The sequence below is a fragment of the Liolophura sinensis genome, chromosome 1, assembly GCF_032854445.1.
Source record: "Liolophura sinensis isolate JHLJ2023 chromosome 1, CUHK_Ljap_v2, whole genome shotgun sequence".
Taxonomy (NCBI): Eukaryota; Metazoa; Mollusca; class Polyplacophora; order Chitonida; family Chitonidae; genus Liolophura; species Liolophura sinensis.
Window position 1 is genome coordinate 354,373 of NC_088295.1, and position 15,397 is coordinate 369,769.

Here is a 15,397-nt window from a genome sequence, read left to right on the forward strand (position 1 = left end):
TACTCCACAAGGGTTGACAGGCTTATCATACCAGGAATTCCTTAGACCGCCGTCCTCCACATGGGTTGGCAGACTAATCTTACCAGGAATTCCTTAAACCGCCCTACTCCACGCGGGTTGGCATGAATTTCTTAGACCGCCCTGCTCCACACGGGTTGACAGGCTAATCTTACCAGGTATTAGACCGCCCTACACAAGGGTTGGCAGGCTAATCTTACCAGGAACTCCTAAGACCGCCTTACTCCACAAGGGTTGGCAGGCTTATCATACCAGGAATTCCTTAGACCGCCCTACTCCACAAGGGTTGGCAGGCTTATCATACCAGGAATTCCTTAGACCGCCCTACTCCACAAGGGTTGGCAGGCTTATCATACCAGGAATTTCTTAGACCGCCGTGCTCCACATGGGTTGGCAGGTTAATCTTACCGGGAATTCCTTAAACCGCCCTTCTCCACGCGGGTTGGCATGAATTCCGAAGACCGCCCTGCTCCACACGGGTTGACAGACTAGTCTTACCAGGTATTAGACCGCCCTACACAAGGGTTGGCAGGCTAATCATACCAGGTGTTTCTTAGACCACCGTGCTCCGCATGGGATGGCCCGCTAATCTTACAAGGAATTCTTAAGACCGCCCTTCTCCACATGGGTTGGCACGCTAATATTGCCAGGAATTCCTTAACCTGCCCTACTCCACACGGGTTGGCAGGCTAATATTACCAGTAATTCCTTAGTGCGCCCTAGTCCACACGAGTTGGCCCGCTAATCCTACCAGGGATTCCTAAGACCGCTCTGCTCCACACCGGTTGGCAGGCTAATCTTACCAGGAATTCCTAAGACCGCCCTACTCCACGGGCAGGCTAATCTTACCAGTAATTCCTTAGGGCGCCCTAGTCCACACGAGTTGGCCCGCTAATCCTACCAGGAATTCCTAAGACCACCCTCCTCCACACCGGTTAGCAGGCTAATCTTACCAGGAATTCCTTAGACCGCCCTGCTCAGCACGGTTTGGCAGGGTAATCATACCAGGAATTCCTAAGACCGCCCTACTCCACGGGCAGGCTAATCTTACCAGTAATTCCTTAGGGCGCCCTAGTCCACACGAGTTGGCCCGCTAATCCTACCAGGAATTCCTAAGACCACCCTCCTCCACACCGGTTAGCAGGCTAATCTTACCAGGAATTCCTTAGACCGCCCTGCTCAGCACGGTTTGGCAGGGTAATCATACCAGGAATTTCTTAGACCGCCGTGCTCCACATGGGTTGGCAGGTTAATCTTACCAGGAATTCCTTTGAGTATCTCGTCGTCATATGAGTAAAAAAATTATTAAGAACTACGTTAAACACCAAGCACTCCCCATTCCTTAGACAGCCGTACTACACACCGGTTGCCAAGCTACTCTTACCAGGAATTTCTAAGACCGCCCTGATCCACACAGGTTGCCAGGATAATCTTACCAGAAATTCCTTCAACCCGTGGGTTGGCCCGCTAATCTTACCAGGAATTCCTAAGGACGCCCTGCTCCACATCTGTTGGCAGGCTAATTTCAACAGGATTTCAACAGCGCGGTAACATTACATTGAGTGAGATGACCCTACTCCACACGGTTTGGCAGGATAATCTTGCCAGGTGTTCGTTAGATCGCCGCTCTGCACAAGGATTTGCTGGCTAATCATATCAGGAGTTCCTTAGTCCGTCCTACTACACACGGTTTGACAGGATAATCTTGCCAGGTGTTCGTTAGATCGCCCCTCTCCACAAAGATTTGCCGATTAATCATATCAGGAGTTCTTTGGTCCGCCCTATTGCACACGGTTTGGGAGGATAATATTGCCAGGAATTCGTTAGATGTCCTCACTCTACACGGGTTGGCACGTTAATCGTACCAGGAATTCGTTAGGTCGCCTCACTACGCACGATTGTCAGCCTAATCTTACCAAGAATTTGTCAGATCGTCAATCTCCACAATTTATTGGCCCAACTACCCTTTTCCAACAAACTGGTAAAAGATATCCCAAAACCTCTATAAAAACGTGGTGTATACAAGGGTAACCTGTTGGCATATAGCAGTATTTATTGACACAGTATTCACGGTGCATTTTCATAAGAAGCGTTTCCAGCCACCGTGTTAAACAGATAAAATACTTCCTAAGACAATCGTATCTCCCGAACCATAGCACTGAAAATCTATTGATAAGTATCTTGCAGAATTCACGACGATGTATTTGCCTAAAAATGTACATCTGATAATTACCGCATGTACAGCTGAAATATTTAACGAGTGGTTCATGTGTGAAGAACGTATCACACTTTTTACATCTCAGTGGATCGGCTGGCGATTCGAATTCACAACAGTCAGGGATGTATAACAAAACAGATTTTCACCAATATCACAAAGCTAGTGATTTTTACCCGTTTAGGGACCTGCATCGATATTTTCAAGTACGGGACACGGTTTATAAGTTGAATAGGGTACATTTTCCCGCCAAATATCCCCTACATTACGTGCGTGATACTCCAAAGCGTATAATTATAACAAGGTTACACAACTTATTACACAGCTTGGGCCGAATTCCGTTAGCATTGATTTTTTTTTTTTTTTTTTTTTTTTTTTTTTTTTTTTGTCTTAGGCCCTACTCAAGAACATTGCACTTATGCGACGACGGCTAGCATTATGGTGGGAGGAAACCGGGCACAGCCCGGGGGAAACCCACGGCCATCACCAGGTTGCTGGCAGACATTCCCACGTACTCATTAGGATTGAAGAATTACCAATTATAGGTCATCCAGGGTTTGTCCCACATGATCTCGAATCACAAAATCCCATGGTCGCCAAATAACGTATCATACCTCATGGTCGCCAAATGACGCATCTTACCCCATGGTTGGCAAATAACGGATCACACCCCTATGGTCGCAAAATGACACATCCTACCCCATCGTCACCAATTGAAGCATCTTACCCCATGGTGGTCAAATAACTCGTCTTACCCCAGGGTCGTCATATAACAGATCTTACGCCATCGTCTTACCCCGTGCTCGCCAAATAAGGTATTTTACCCCCATGGTCGCCAAAAAAGGCATCTTATACTATGGTCGCCAAATAACATATCTTACCCCATCGTCGTCAAATAACGTATCTTACCCCATCGTCGTCAAATAACGTATCTTACCCCATGGTCGCCAAATAACCTATCTTATCCCATGTTCGCTAAATAACGTATCCAACCCGTTGTCGCCAAATAAGGTATCCTACCCCATCGTCGCCAAATAAGGTATCTTACCCCATGGCTTACCCTATGCTCCCCAAATAACGTACCTTACCCCTTGGTCGCCAAATAACTTATCTTACTCGATGGCGGTCAAATAACGTGTCTTACTTCATGCTTCCCAAATAACGTATGTTATCCCATAGTCTTCAAATAGCGTATTTTACCCCATGGTCGCCAAATAACGTATCTAACCTCATGGTCGCCAAATAACATATCTTACCCCATCATCGCCAAATAACGTATCTTACCCCATGGTCGTCAAATAACTTATCTTAGTCCATGGTCGCCAAATGACACATCTTGTCCCATAGTCGCCAAAAAATGCATCTTACCCCATGGTCGCCAGATAACGTATCTTATCCCATTGTCGCCAAATAACGTATCTTACCACCCGGGGGATGGATTGATTGGTACATACTACCAAAAGTACATAAATGAGTATGCCATGGCTCTTTTCTAAATATCATTCTAGCAGTCCATAAAACCGGCTGCGAAACCTGTACCTAAGGAATCTTCGTGACATTCTTCATCATTCAAAATGCATATACATATACAGCAATGAATACATTCATTGAGTGAAACTTTAAACGACCAACCCGATTCCTGTATTTTAAGTAAACATATGGTCCCGAATCCACTAATTTGAAAGCATTTAACTCCGTTATAAAAAATAAATCGAAAGTATTTTTCTGTATAGCGTTCAATGGCCTTTAATCTGATATATATGCCATCTTTACAGTAATGCATTGTCTTCAATGAGGATCATACATACATGTTGTCAGCTCAGCACTAAAGGAGTTGTAGACCCCCTTGCTGGTATAGGAAAATGTAGACATTACCAAATGCACTTCCTCAAACACCTATCATACCCCTGATCTACGCACCGTAGTGAGAACCCTTGTTTCCCTGATCTACACCCCGTGGTGAGAACCCTTCTTTCCCCTGATCTTACACCCCTCCCCGCCCCTCGTGACAACCTTTTTCCCCTGATCTCCCCACCCCTGGTCACAATCTTTCTTTCCTCTGATCTCCCCACCCCTGATGACAAGCTTTTTTCCCTGATCTCCCCACCTCTGGTGACAATCTTTCTTTCCCCTGATCTCCCCACCCGTGATGACAAGTTTTTTTCCCTGATCTACCCCCCTGATGACAAGCTTTCTTTCCCCTGATATTCCCACCCCTGGTGACAAGCTTTTTTTCGCTGATCTACCCCCTGGTGACAAGCTTTCTTTCCCCTGATATTCCCACCCCTGGTGACAAGATTTTTTTCGCTGATCTACCCCCCTGGTGACAAGCTTTCTTTCCCCTGAACTGTCCACCCCTAGTAACAAGCTTTTCTCCCCCTGATCCACCCCATTGGTGACAGGCATTTTCCTCACGATCTGTCCCCCTGGTGACAAGATTTCTTACACTAGACAAGGCATTGCTTATGGATTTACAACTTCTAGGTTTTATTGTCACGACGTTTCGATGCAGATACTAGCATCGTTATCAAGTGAATGACATCATAACATAAAGTGCTTAAATATAGCAAGTAAAGCTACAGGTGTCAACAGGTAAGAACACAATAGAGCATATAGGGAAGTAGTGCTCAGACGATTAAGGGGTAAATTCAACGGGCTTAGGCGCTTTAGGGTGTGGTAAGGGGGAGTGTACTAGTTAGGCTTGGTGGGGTTCCTAGTCGGTTTGAAGGACTAGCAAGTCGTAAGCAATGTCTTGTCTAGTGTACTTGCGTGCCAACTTCTAAATGCCACTAAAACAAGCTTTCTTTCCCCTTATCTGCCCACCCATAGTGACAAGCTTTCTTTCCCCTGGTCTACCCCCCTGATGATAATCTTTCTTTCCCCTGATCTCCCCACCCCTAGTGACAATCTTTCTTTCCCCTGACCTATACCCTCATGGTAAGAACACCATCTTTCTGTATTCTACACCCCGTGGTGAAAACCCTTTCTTCCACTTCTCTGAACCGCGTGGTTAGAACCTTTCCTTCCCATCACCCAACTCCAAGGTGAGAACTTTTCCTTCTCCTGATCTACACCTGAGATGAGAACCTCATCTACACCCCGTGGTAAGGGTTCAGCGGCCTGTCGTGGCAATTGCCTGATGCGGGAATATCAAAGGTATACTGATCTCCAGATTGCAGCGGACTTCCATAAAACCCCAGCTGACCGGCCTTTAGACAACTTATTCTCGTCTGAGGCTTCTCTCCGACACATCTGCAAGAAAAGCAGAAAAGCCAGGTGGTATGTTTTACAACAGTCACATTCCGTGAAATCAACCATTATCACAGAGAATGTTTTACAGTCATTAATGACTTGTCTGGCCAAGAATGTGTTTGCACTGGATAATATCGCAGATAGCCTATGTTCAATATGCTGACCCAAACTTCATCACCAAACCCTTCAAACAGAGATACTGTGTTATCTCTATATTATACTGATCCAAACTTGGTCTTGTAACCCCTCTGACAGATTTACTGTGTTCATCATACCGATCCAAACTCCCTCTGACAGACTTACTGTGTTCATTATGCTGACTCAAACTTGATCTTGTTGCCTCTGACAGGTTTGTCAGCTGGTGTTCTGCCAGCTATCTGCGGATGGCCCTGGTTTCCCCCGGGCTCTGGCCGATTTCCTCCCACCATAATGCAGGCCGCCGTCGTATAGTGAAATATTCTTGAGTACGGCGTAAAACACCAATCAATCCAATCAAGCTGGCGAACCCTGACTGTTTAAATAAATCTGTACTGAAAGGAGCATGTGAAAGTAAGTAGATTGTACATAAAAGTGATAATTTGTACTTGTGTTTTCGGAGTTTGCCTTTTTATTCTACCTTCGAAAGCAAGCATGTAAGTGCAACCAACTGCATATTTCAGTGCAGATATTTATAGCTATCATTACATTTATTATCTACATAGTTCACAGAAGCAAATGTGTTACTGACCTACATGTATTTAACCTGAAATTAATATATGTCTAGATAATTTATATGTGTCCCAGTGAGAATATGGGTAGCAACCTACAGACCTGCAGTAATCGTCTCGTCCGTCCCCGTCGATGTCTCGCATAAACCACGTGCTTTGATGACCCAGGTCAACCCCTCTCTGTGACACGAATGTGTGACCTTGCCCCGAGCTGCCCGCCAATGCGCAAGACAGAAATCTTCTCTTTTTCTTCCCAATCACACTGCAATTTGAGAAGGTGCTAATTTGACTGAACTTGTTCACTTGACCAAGTGAATAAACCTGGTGACTGGATGGAATATAGACAGGTTTGTCAGTAAACAATCAATGGTGAAGGCTTTGGCATGCTGGTAGTATTTATACAGCGAGTAAACCACGGTATATACTTGAGTATCTAATCGGTTTTAAGGGCGGGTGAGCCCTTCAAGCTCAGTAGTCTAACAAAGTCGTGATAACATGAAATGAACGAGTCGTCTGTATTGACCTGCGTGAAGTAAACAGATTGTAACCCAAAAGAGTCAATAAAGCTCCTTTATGTTTGCTCATGTCGAAGGTAATGTTAGATTATCTTTACCAAAACAAAATATGAAACAAGGACGTCCAGGAGCCCATGATATACTATCCAAAAAAAGAAACGCATAACCCTGTTTTTTGCGGAGGTGATGCAGTCTTTTCAATTATGCGTAACTAAATAAGAATTGCTATTCTGCAAATATTTTTTACACAGATTAAGGAAGGGTCCATATCTAGACAACAAGGCCATCAACTTGAGGTAAGACACTCACAATGAGTCTACCACTTGAGTGGAATGTCAGTATCTGTTGTGACCACCACGGGCACGAATAACAGTTCTGACAAGCCTTGTTATGGACTGGATGAGACGCTGGATAGAGGCCTGGGGAATGTTCTGCAACTCCTCCTGCAAACATGCAACTTGCTCTTGAAGCGTTTGGGGTTGAGGTTGACGTTGGCGTAGACGTCGATCAAGTTCATCCCACAGATGCTCAATTGGGTTAAGATCCGGGGAACGGGACGCCCAGGGTAGCACATTTACATTGTTTTCGGCGAGGAAGTCCCTTGTGACACGTGCCGTGTGCGGTCTTGCGTTGTCCTGCTGGAACAACTCCCGCTGAACGTCAATGACAGGTAAGAGGTGTGGCTGCAGGATGGTGTCTCGGTAGCGTACAGCCGTAAGATTTCCCTGAACGTGGACAAGATTTGTACGACCAGTATACGATATTGCTGCCCACATCATCACACTCCCTCCACCAAATCTGTCCACTTGGAGTACGCAGTTAGGGGCATAATGTTCGTGAGCACGTCTGTAAACCCGGTTTCTACCATCACGTCTCTGCAATAGGAATCTGGACTCATCACTGAACCAAATGCGTCGCCAGTTGCGTATATTCCATGCAGTCACGTTGTTACACCATCGGAGGCGATTGGCGCGATGGTGAGGACGCAGCACGATCCCAATATAGGGCCTCCTGGCTCTCAGTCCATGTTCCCTCAGCCTGTTCCGCACTGTCTGACCTGATATCCTCCTCAGTCCCGGTATGCTGGCTGCTGTGCTTTCAGCTGTTGCACAACGGTCACGCAAATGGAGGACCCTTATGTAGCGATCTTGGGCTGCTGTAGTGACACGTGGTCGACCTGAACGCCGACGGTCATTTGTTGTCCCAGTATTGTTGTAGCGGGCAGCAAGCCGTGAAATCGTGCTCTGGCTGACGTGTAGACGCCTAGAAATGGACGATTGGGACTCTTCAGCTTGAAGTCTTCCAATGGTAATATTTCTTGTGACAGTGTCAAGACGTGGCATGTTGAATCAGTTTCAAAACACCACTTGAAAGACGCCGATTTCCGGCCCGAAGTTGCGGTTTTATAGTCACACACTGCATGCTTTCCATGCGTAAGTTCGGCGTGTAAGACTGCACGTGATGCAGTGTGGTGCTGTATTTTTTACTTCTTCCAAAAACGGCCTCCAAACTCAACATTTTCAACCAAGAAATGTTTTGAGGAATAAAATGTGTGCTAACTGTGACTATTAACAATATTAAAACACATTTTGCTCATGAAATGAAGACAAAATGTATTTATTTCATTTTAAAATAAAACAAAACACATATGCGTTTCTTTTTTTGGATAGTATATGTCATTCTGACAGATAGGCATCGTGGAGCCTCCACGTGACAACGATGTCAATGTAAGAGATATCCACCATAAACGTAAAAAGTGTAGTTGATTTCATTGTAATAGATACCCAACATCAACGTCACAAGTGTACACGACTGAAGAAATAATGTTCGAGTCAGGGTAGTCTAATGGTAGTTTTACATCAAATCGATGTAGGAGAGTTTATATTGTAAAAGTTTATGTAAATTGATACTTTTCTCTTTTAAAAAAACGTTCGCTTGGACAGAAAAAATCGCCATTTTGTTTCTTTGTTTATATTTGTCGTCTGCTTTATTCAATGTAAACAACGACCTCTATCCACCCACACAACGACAATAGACATGTCCAGGAGTCAAACGCTTCTGTCTCGTGATGGGGGCTATCTAACGACTCGGATAATGTGCACTTGGCACAGAGCCAAGCAGTGCGTTGTATGTAATAAAAAGGAATCGAAGGGTAATAGAATTCAATGTAAAGTCACAGAGCATGTACATCACAAGTGTAGACGATTTCAGTGTAACAGATACCCAGCATCGAGGTCACAAGGGTAAACAGTGTCAGTGTAACAGTCAGGTGGCATGAACGTCACAAGTGTAGACGATTTTAGTGTAACAGATACCCAGCATCGAGGTCACAAGGGTAAACAGTGTCAGTGTAACAGTCAGGTAGCATGAATGTCACAAGTGTAGACGATTTCAGTGTAACAGATACCCAGCATCGAGGTCACAAGGGTAAACAGTGTCAGTGTAACAGTCAGGTAGCATGAACGTCACAAGTGAAGACGATTTCAGTGTAACAGATACCCAGCATCGAGGTCACAAGGGTAAACAGTGTAAGTGTAACAGTCAGGTAGCATGAATGTCACAAGTGTAGACGATTTCAGTGTAACAGATACCCAGCATCGAGGTCACAAGGGTAAACAGTGTCAGTGTAACAGTCAGGTAGCATGAACGTCACAAGTGAAGACGATTTCAGTGTAACAGATACCCAGTATCGAGGTCACAAGGGTAAACAGTGTCAGTGTAACAGTCAGGTAGCATGAACGTCACAAGTGTAGACGATTTCAGTGTAAAAGATACCCAGCATCGAGGTCACAAGGGTAAACAGTGTCAGTGTAACAGTCATGTAGCATGAACGTCACAAGTGTAGACGATTTCAGTGAAACAGTCACGGAGCATGAACGTCACAAGTGTAGATGATTTCAGCGTAACGAAGAAGGAAAATGAACGTCACAAATGGAGACAATTTCAGTGTAAGAGAAGGGGAAATGAACGTCACAAGTGGGGACGATTTCAGTATAACAGATATCCAACATGGACGTCAGGGGGGTGTTTCTCAAATGGGACGTAACGTTACGCCAGCCTAATCACCATGACGTCCAATACTGACGGCATACGTCGCCTTTGCATGTGCAACCGGCGTAGCATTACGTCCCCTTTTCGAAGCAGCCCCCAGAAGTGTGAACAATGTCAGTGTGTCAGTCACGGAGCATGAATGTCACAAGTGTAGATGGTTTCAGTGTAAAAATTACGGAGTTTGCACGTCACAAGCGTGGGCGATTTCAGTGTAAAAGATACCCAGCATGGACGTGACAAGTGTAGACAATTTTAGTGTAACAGATACCCAGCATGGACATGACAAGTGTTGACAATTTTAGTGTAAAGAACACGGAGTATCAACAGTGTAACAGACACGGAAAATGAACATCACAAGTGTAAACGATTATGTTAAATGCCCCAGGTATAAACAATGTCAGAGTCACAGACACGAGGCATGAGTACCCCGTGTGTTAACGATGTCAGGGTCACAGACACGTATCATGAATGTCCGTGTGTAAACGATGTCAGGGTTACAGACACGAAACATGCATAAATGCCCCGTCTGTAAACAATGTCGGTGTAAAAGGCATGCAACACGAGTCATAGGTGTAAACAATGTCAGTTGAACAGACGCGAAGCATGAAAGTCACAGATGTAAACAATGTCAGTCTTATAGACACGCAGCATAAATGACCCGTGTGTAAACAATGTCTGTAAAAGAGACCCTATAAGTGCCATAGATATCACAATGTTAGTTGAACAGAGGCGCAGCATGAACGTCACAGATGTAAACAGTCTAATAGACACGCAGGAGGAATGTCCTACATAAAGTTCATTTCCCCTGAAATACTCAGTATAAGTCTACACGGAGTTCAGTAGGCCTACATGAAGTTCATCTAATATGTATAACTTAGTATAAGTCTACACGGAGTTCAGTAGGCCTACATGAAGTTCATTTCCTGTGTAATACTCAGTATAAGTCTGCACGGAGTTAAGAAGGCCTACATGAAGTTCATTTCCTGTGTAATACTCGGTAGAGGTCTACACGGTGTTCAGTAGGCCTACATAAAGTTCATCTAATATGTATAACTTAGTATAAGTCTACACGGAGTTCAGAAGGCCTACACGAAATTCATTTCCTGTGTAATAGTCAGTATAAGTCTACATGGATTTCAGTAGGCCTTAATGAAGTTTATTTTCTGTGTAATACTCAGTATAAGACTACACGGAGATCAGTAGGCCTACATGAAGTTCATCTAATATGTATAACTTAGTATAAGTCTGCACGGAATTCAGTAGGCCTACATGAAGTTCATATAATATGTATAACTTAGTATAGGTCTACACGGAGTTTAGAAGGCCTACATGAAGTTCATTTCCTGTGTAATACTCAGTATAAGTCTACACGGAGATCAGTAGGCCTACATGAAGTTCATCTAATATGTATAACTTAGTATAAGTCTGCACGGAATTCAGTAGGCCTACATGAAGTTCATATAATATGTATAACTTAGTATAGGTCTACACGGAGATCAGAAGGCCTACATGAAGTTCATTTCCTGTGTAATACTCAGTATAAGTCTACACCGATTTCAGTAGGCCTACATGAAGTTCATTTCCCCTGCAATACTCAGTATAAGTCTACACGGGGTTCAGTAGGCCTACATGAAGTTCATCTAATATGTATAACTTAGTATAAGTCTACACGGAGATCAGTAGGCCTACATGAAGTTCATCTAATACGTATAACTTAGTATAAGTCTGCACGGAATTCAGTAGGCCTACATGAAGTTCACTTCCTGTGTAATGCTCAGTATAAGTCTGCACGGAGTTCAATAGGCCTACAAGAAGTTCATTTAATGTGTAATACTCAGACAAAGTCTACACATAGTTCATTAGGTCTACATGAAGTTCATTTCCTGTGTAATACTCTATAAGTCTACACGGAGTTCAGTAGGCCTGCATGAAGTTCATTTCCTGTGTAATACTCAGTAAGTCTACACGGAGATCAGTAGGCCTACATGAAGTTCATTTCCTGTGTAATACTCAGTATAAGTCTACACGGAGTTCAGTAGGCCTACATGAAGTTCATTTCCTGTGTAATACTCAGTATAAATCTACACGGAGTTGAGTACGCCTACATGAAGTTCATTTCCTGTGTAATATTCAGTAAGTCTACACGGAGATCAGTAGGCCTACATGCAGTTCATTTCCTGTGTAATACTCAGTATAAATCTACACGGAGTTGAGCAGGACTACATGAAGTTCATTTCCTGTGTAATACTCTATAAGTCTACACGGAGTTCAGTAGGCCTGCATGAAGTTCATTTCCTGTGTAATACTCAGTAAGTCTACACGGAGATCAGTAGGCCTACATGAAGTTCATTTCCTGTGTAATACTCAGTATAAGTCTACACGGAGTTCAGTAGGCCTACATGAAGTTCATTTCCTGTGTAATACTCAGTATAAATCTACACGGAGTTGAGTACGCCTACATGAGGTTCATTTCCTGTGTAATATTCAGTAAGTCTACACGGAGATCAGTAGGCCTACATGCAGTTCATTTCCTGTGTAATACTCAGTATAAATCTACACGGAGTTGAGCAGGACTACATGAAGTTCATTTCCTGTGTAATACTCAGTATAAGTCTACACGGAGTTCAGTAGGCCTACATGAAGTTCATCTCCTGTGTAATACTCAGTATAAGACTACACGGAGATCAGTAGGCCTACATGAAGTTCATTTCCTGTGTAATACTCAGTATAAGACTACACGGAGATCAGTAGGCCTACATGAAGTTCATTTCCTGTGTAATACTCAGTATAAGTCTACACGGAGTTCAGTAGGCCTACATGAAGTTCATCTCCTGTGCAATACTCAGTATAAGACTACACGGAGATCAGTAGGCCTACATGAAGTTCATCTCCTGTGTAATACTCAGTATAAGACTACACGGAGATCAGTAGGCCTACATGAAGTTCATCTCCTGTGTAATACTCAGTATAAGTCTACACGGAGATCAGTAGGCCTACATGAAGTTCATTTCCTGTGTAATACTCAGTATAAATCTACACGGAGATCAGTAGGCCTACATGAAGTTCATTTCCTGTGTAATACTCAGTATAAATCTACACGGAGTTAAGCAGGACTACATGAAGTTCATTTCCTGTGTAATACTCAGTAAGTCTACACGGAGATCAGTAGGCCTACATGAAGTTCATTTCCTGTGCAATACTCAGTATAAGTCTACACGGAGTTCAGAAGGCCTACATGAAGTTCATTTCCTGTGTAATACTCAGTATAAGTCTACACGGAGATCAGTAGGCCTACATGAAGTTCATTTCCTGTGTAATACTCAGTATAAGTCTACACGGAGTTCAGAAGGCCTACATGAAGTTCATTTCCTGTGTAATACTCAGTATAAGTCTACACGGAGTTCAGTAGGCCTACATGAAGTTCATTTCCTGTGTAATACTCAGTATAAATCTACACGGAGTTGAGTACGCCTACATGAAGTTCATTTCCTGTGTAATATTCAGTAAGTCTACACGGAGATCAGTAGGCCTACATGCAGTTCATTTCCTGTGTAATACTCAGTATAAATCTACACGGAGTTGAGCAGGACTACATGAAGTTCATTTCCTGTGTAATACTCAGTATAAGTCTACACGGAGTTCAGTAGGCCTACATGAAGTTCATCTCCTGTGTAATACTCAGTATAAGACTACACGGAGATCAGTAGGCCTACATGAAGTTCATTTCCTGTGTAATACTCAGTATAAGACTACACGGAGATCAGTAGGCCTACATGAAGTTCATTTCCTGTGTAATACTCAGTATAAGTCTACACGGAGTTCAGTAGGCCTACATGAAGTTCATCTCCTGTGCAATACTCAGTATAAGACTACACGGAGATCAGTAGGCCTACATGAAGTTCATCTCCTGTGTAATACTCAGTATAAGACTACACGGAGATCAGTAGGCCTACATGAAGTTCATCTCCTGTGTAATACTCAGTATAAGTCTACACGGAGATCAGTAGGCCTACATGAAGTTCATTTCCTGTGTAATACTCAGTATAAATCTACACGGAGATCAGTAGGCCTACATGAAGTTCATTTCCTGTGTAATACTCAGTATAAATCTACACGGAGTTAAGCAGGACTACATGAAGTTCATTTCCTGTGTAATACTCAGTAAGTCTACACGGAGATCAGTAGGCCTACATGAAGTTCATTTCCTGTGCAATACTCAGTATAAGTCTACACGGAGTTCAGAAGGCCTACATGAAGTTCATTTCCTGTGTAATACTCAGTATAAGTCTACACGGAGATCAGTAGGCCTACATGAAGTTCATTTCCTGTGTAATACTCAGTATAAGTCTACACGGAGTTCAGAAGGCCTACATGAAGTTCATTTCCTGTGTAATACTCAGTATAAGTCTACACGGAGATCAGTAGGCCTACATGAAGTTCATTTCCTGTGTAATACTCAGTATAAGTCTACACGGAGATCAGTAGGCCTACATGAAGTTCATTTCCTGTGTAATACTCAGTATAAGTCTACACGGAGTTCAGAAGGCCTACATGAAGTTAATCTCCTGTGTAATACCCAGTATAAGTCTGCACGGAGTTCAGTAGGCCTACATAAAGTTCATTTCCTTTGTAACACTTAGTAAGTCTACACGGGGTTCAGTAGGCCTACACAAAGTTCATTCCCTGTGTAATACTCGGTATAAGTCTACACAGAGTTGAGTAGGCCTACATGAAGTTCATTTTCCCTGTAATAGGCAGTAAGCCTACACGGAGTTCAGAAGGCCTACATGAAATTCATTTCCTGTGTAATACTCAGTATAAGTGTACACGGAGTTCAGTAGGCCTACATGAAATTCATTTCCTGTGTAATACTCAGTATAAATCTACACGGATTTCAGCAGGCCTACATGAAGTTCATTTTCCCTGTAATACGCAGTAAGCCTACACGGAGTTCAGAAGGCCTACATTAAGTTCATTTTCTGTGTAATACTCAGTATAAGTCAGAACGGAGTTCAGTAGGCCTACATGAAGTTTATCTGCTGTGTAATACTTAGTAAGTCTACACGGATTTCAGTAGGCCTACATGAAGTTCATCTCCTGTGTAATACTCAGTATAAGACTACACGGAGATCAGTAGGCCTACATGAAGTTCATCTCCTGTGTAATACCCAGTATAAGACTACACGGAGTTCAGTAGGCCTACATGAAGTTCATTTCCTGTGTAATACTCAGTATAAGTCTACACGGAGTTCAGTAGGCCTACATGAAGTTCATCTCCTGTGTAATACTCAGCATAAGACTACACGGAGTTCAGTAGGCCTACATGAAGTTCATCTCCTGTGTAATACCCAGTATAAGACTACACGGAGATCAGTAGGCCTACATGAAGTTCATCTCCTGTGTAATACCCAGTATAAGTCTACACGGAGTTCAGTAGGCCTACATGAAGTTCATTTCCTGTGTAATACTCAGTATAAGTCTGCACGGAGTTCAGTAGGCCTACATGAAGTTCATCTCCTGTGTAATACTCAGTATAAGTCTACATAGATTTCAGTAGGCCTACATGAAGTTTATTTCCCCTGTAATACTCAGTATAAATCTACACGGAGTTCAGTAGGCCTACATGAAGTTCTTCTAAT

At 43.3% G+C, this 15,397-nt stretch overlaps 1 protein-coding gene across 1 annotated transcript in view; it reads right to left on the bottom strand.

Annotated features, from left to right (window-relative positions):
- Window positions 1–4,375: 4,375 nt before the first annotated feature.
- Window positions 4,376–15,397, bottom strand: part of LOC135461529 (uncharacterized) — a 37,534-nt gene continuing 26,512 nt past the window's right edge. Inside the window, exons 3-4 of the mRNA XM_064738667.1 lie at window positions 6,296–6,454; window positions 4,376–5,485 (exon numbers count right to left, since the gene is read on the bottom strand). Coding sequence (XP_064594737.1) covers window positions 5,326–5,485; window positions 6,296–6,454 — 319 coding nt within the window. The 3' untranslated portion in view covers window positions 4,376–5,325. The remainder of the gene's footprint in view (window positions 5,486–6,295; window positions 6,455–15,397) is intronic.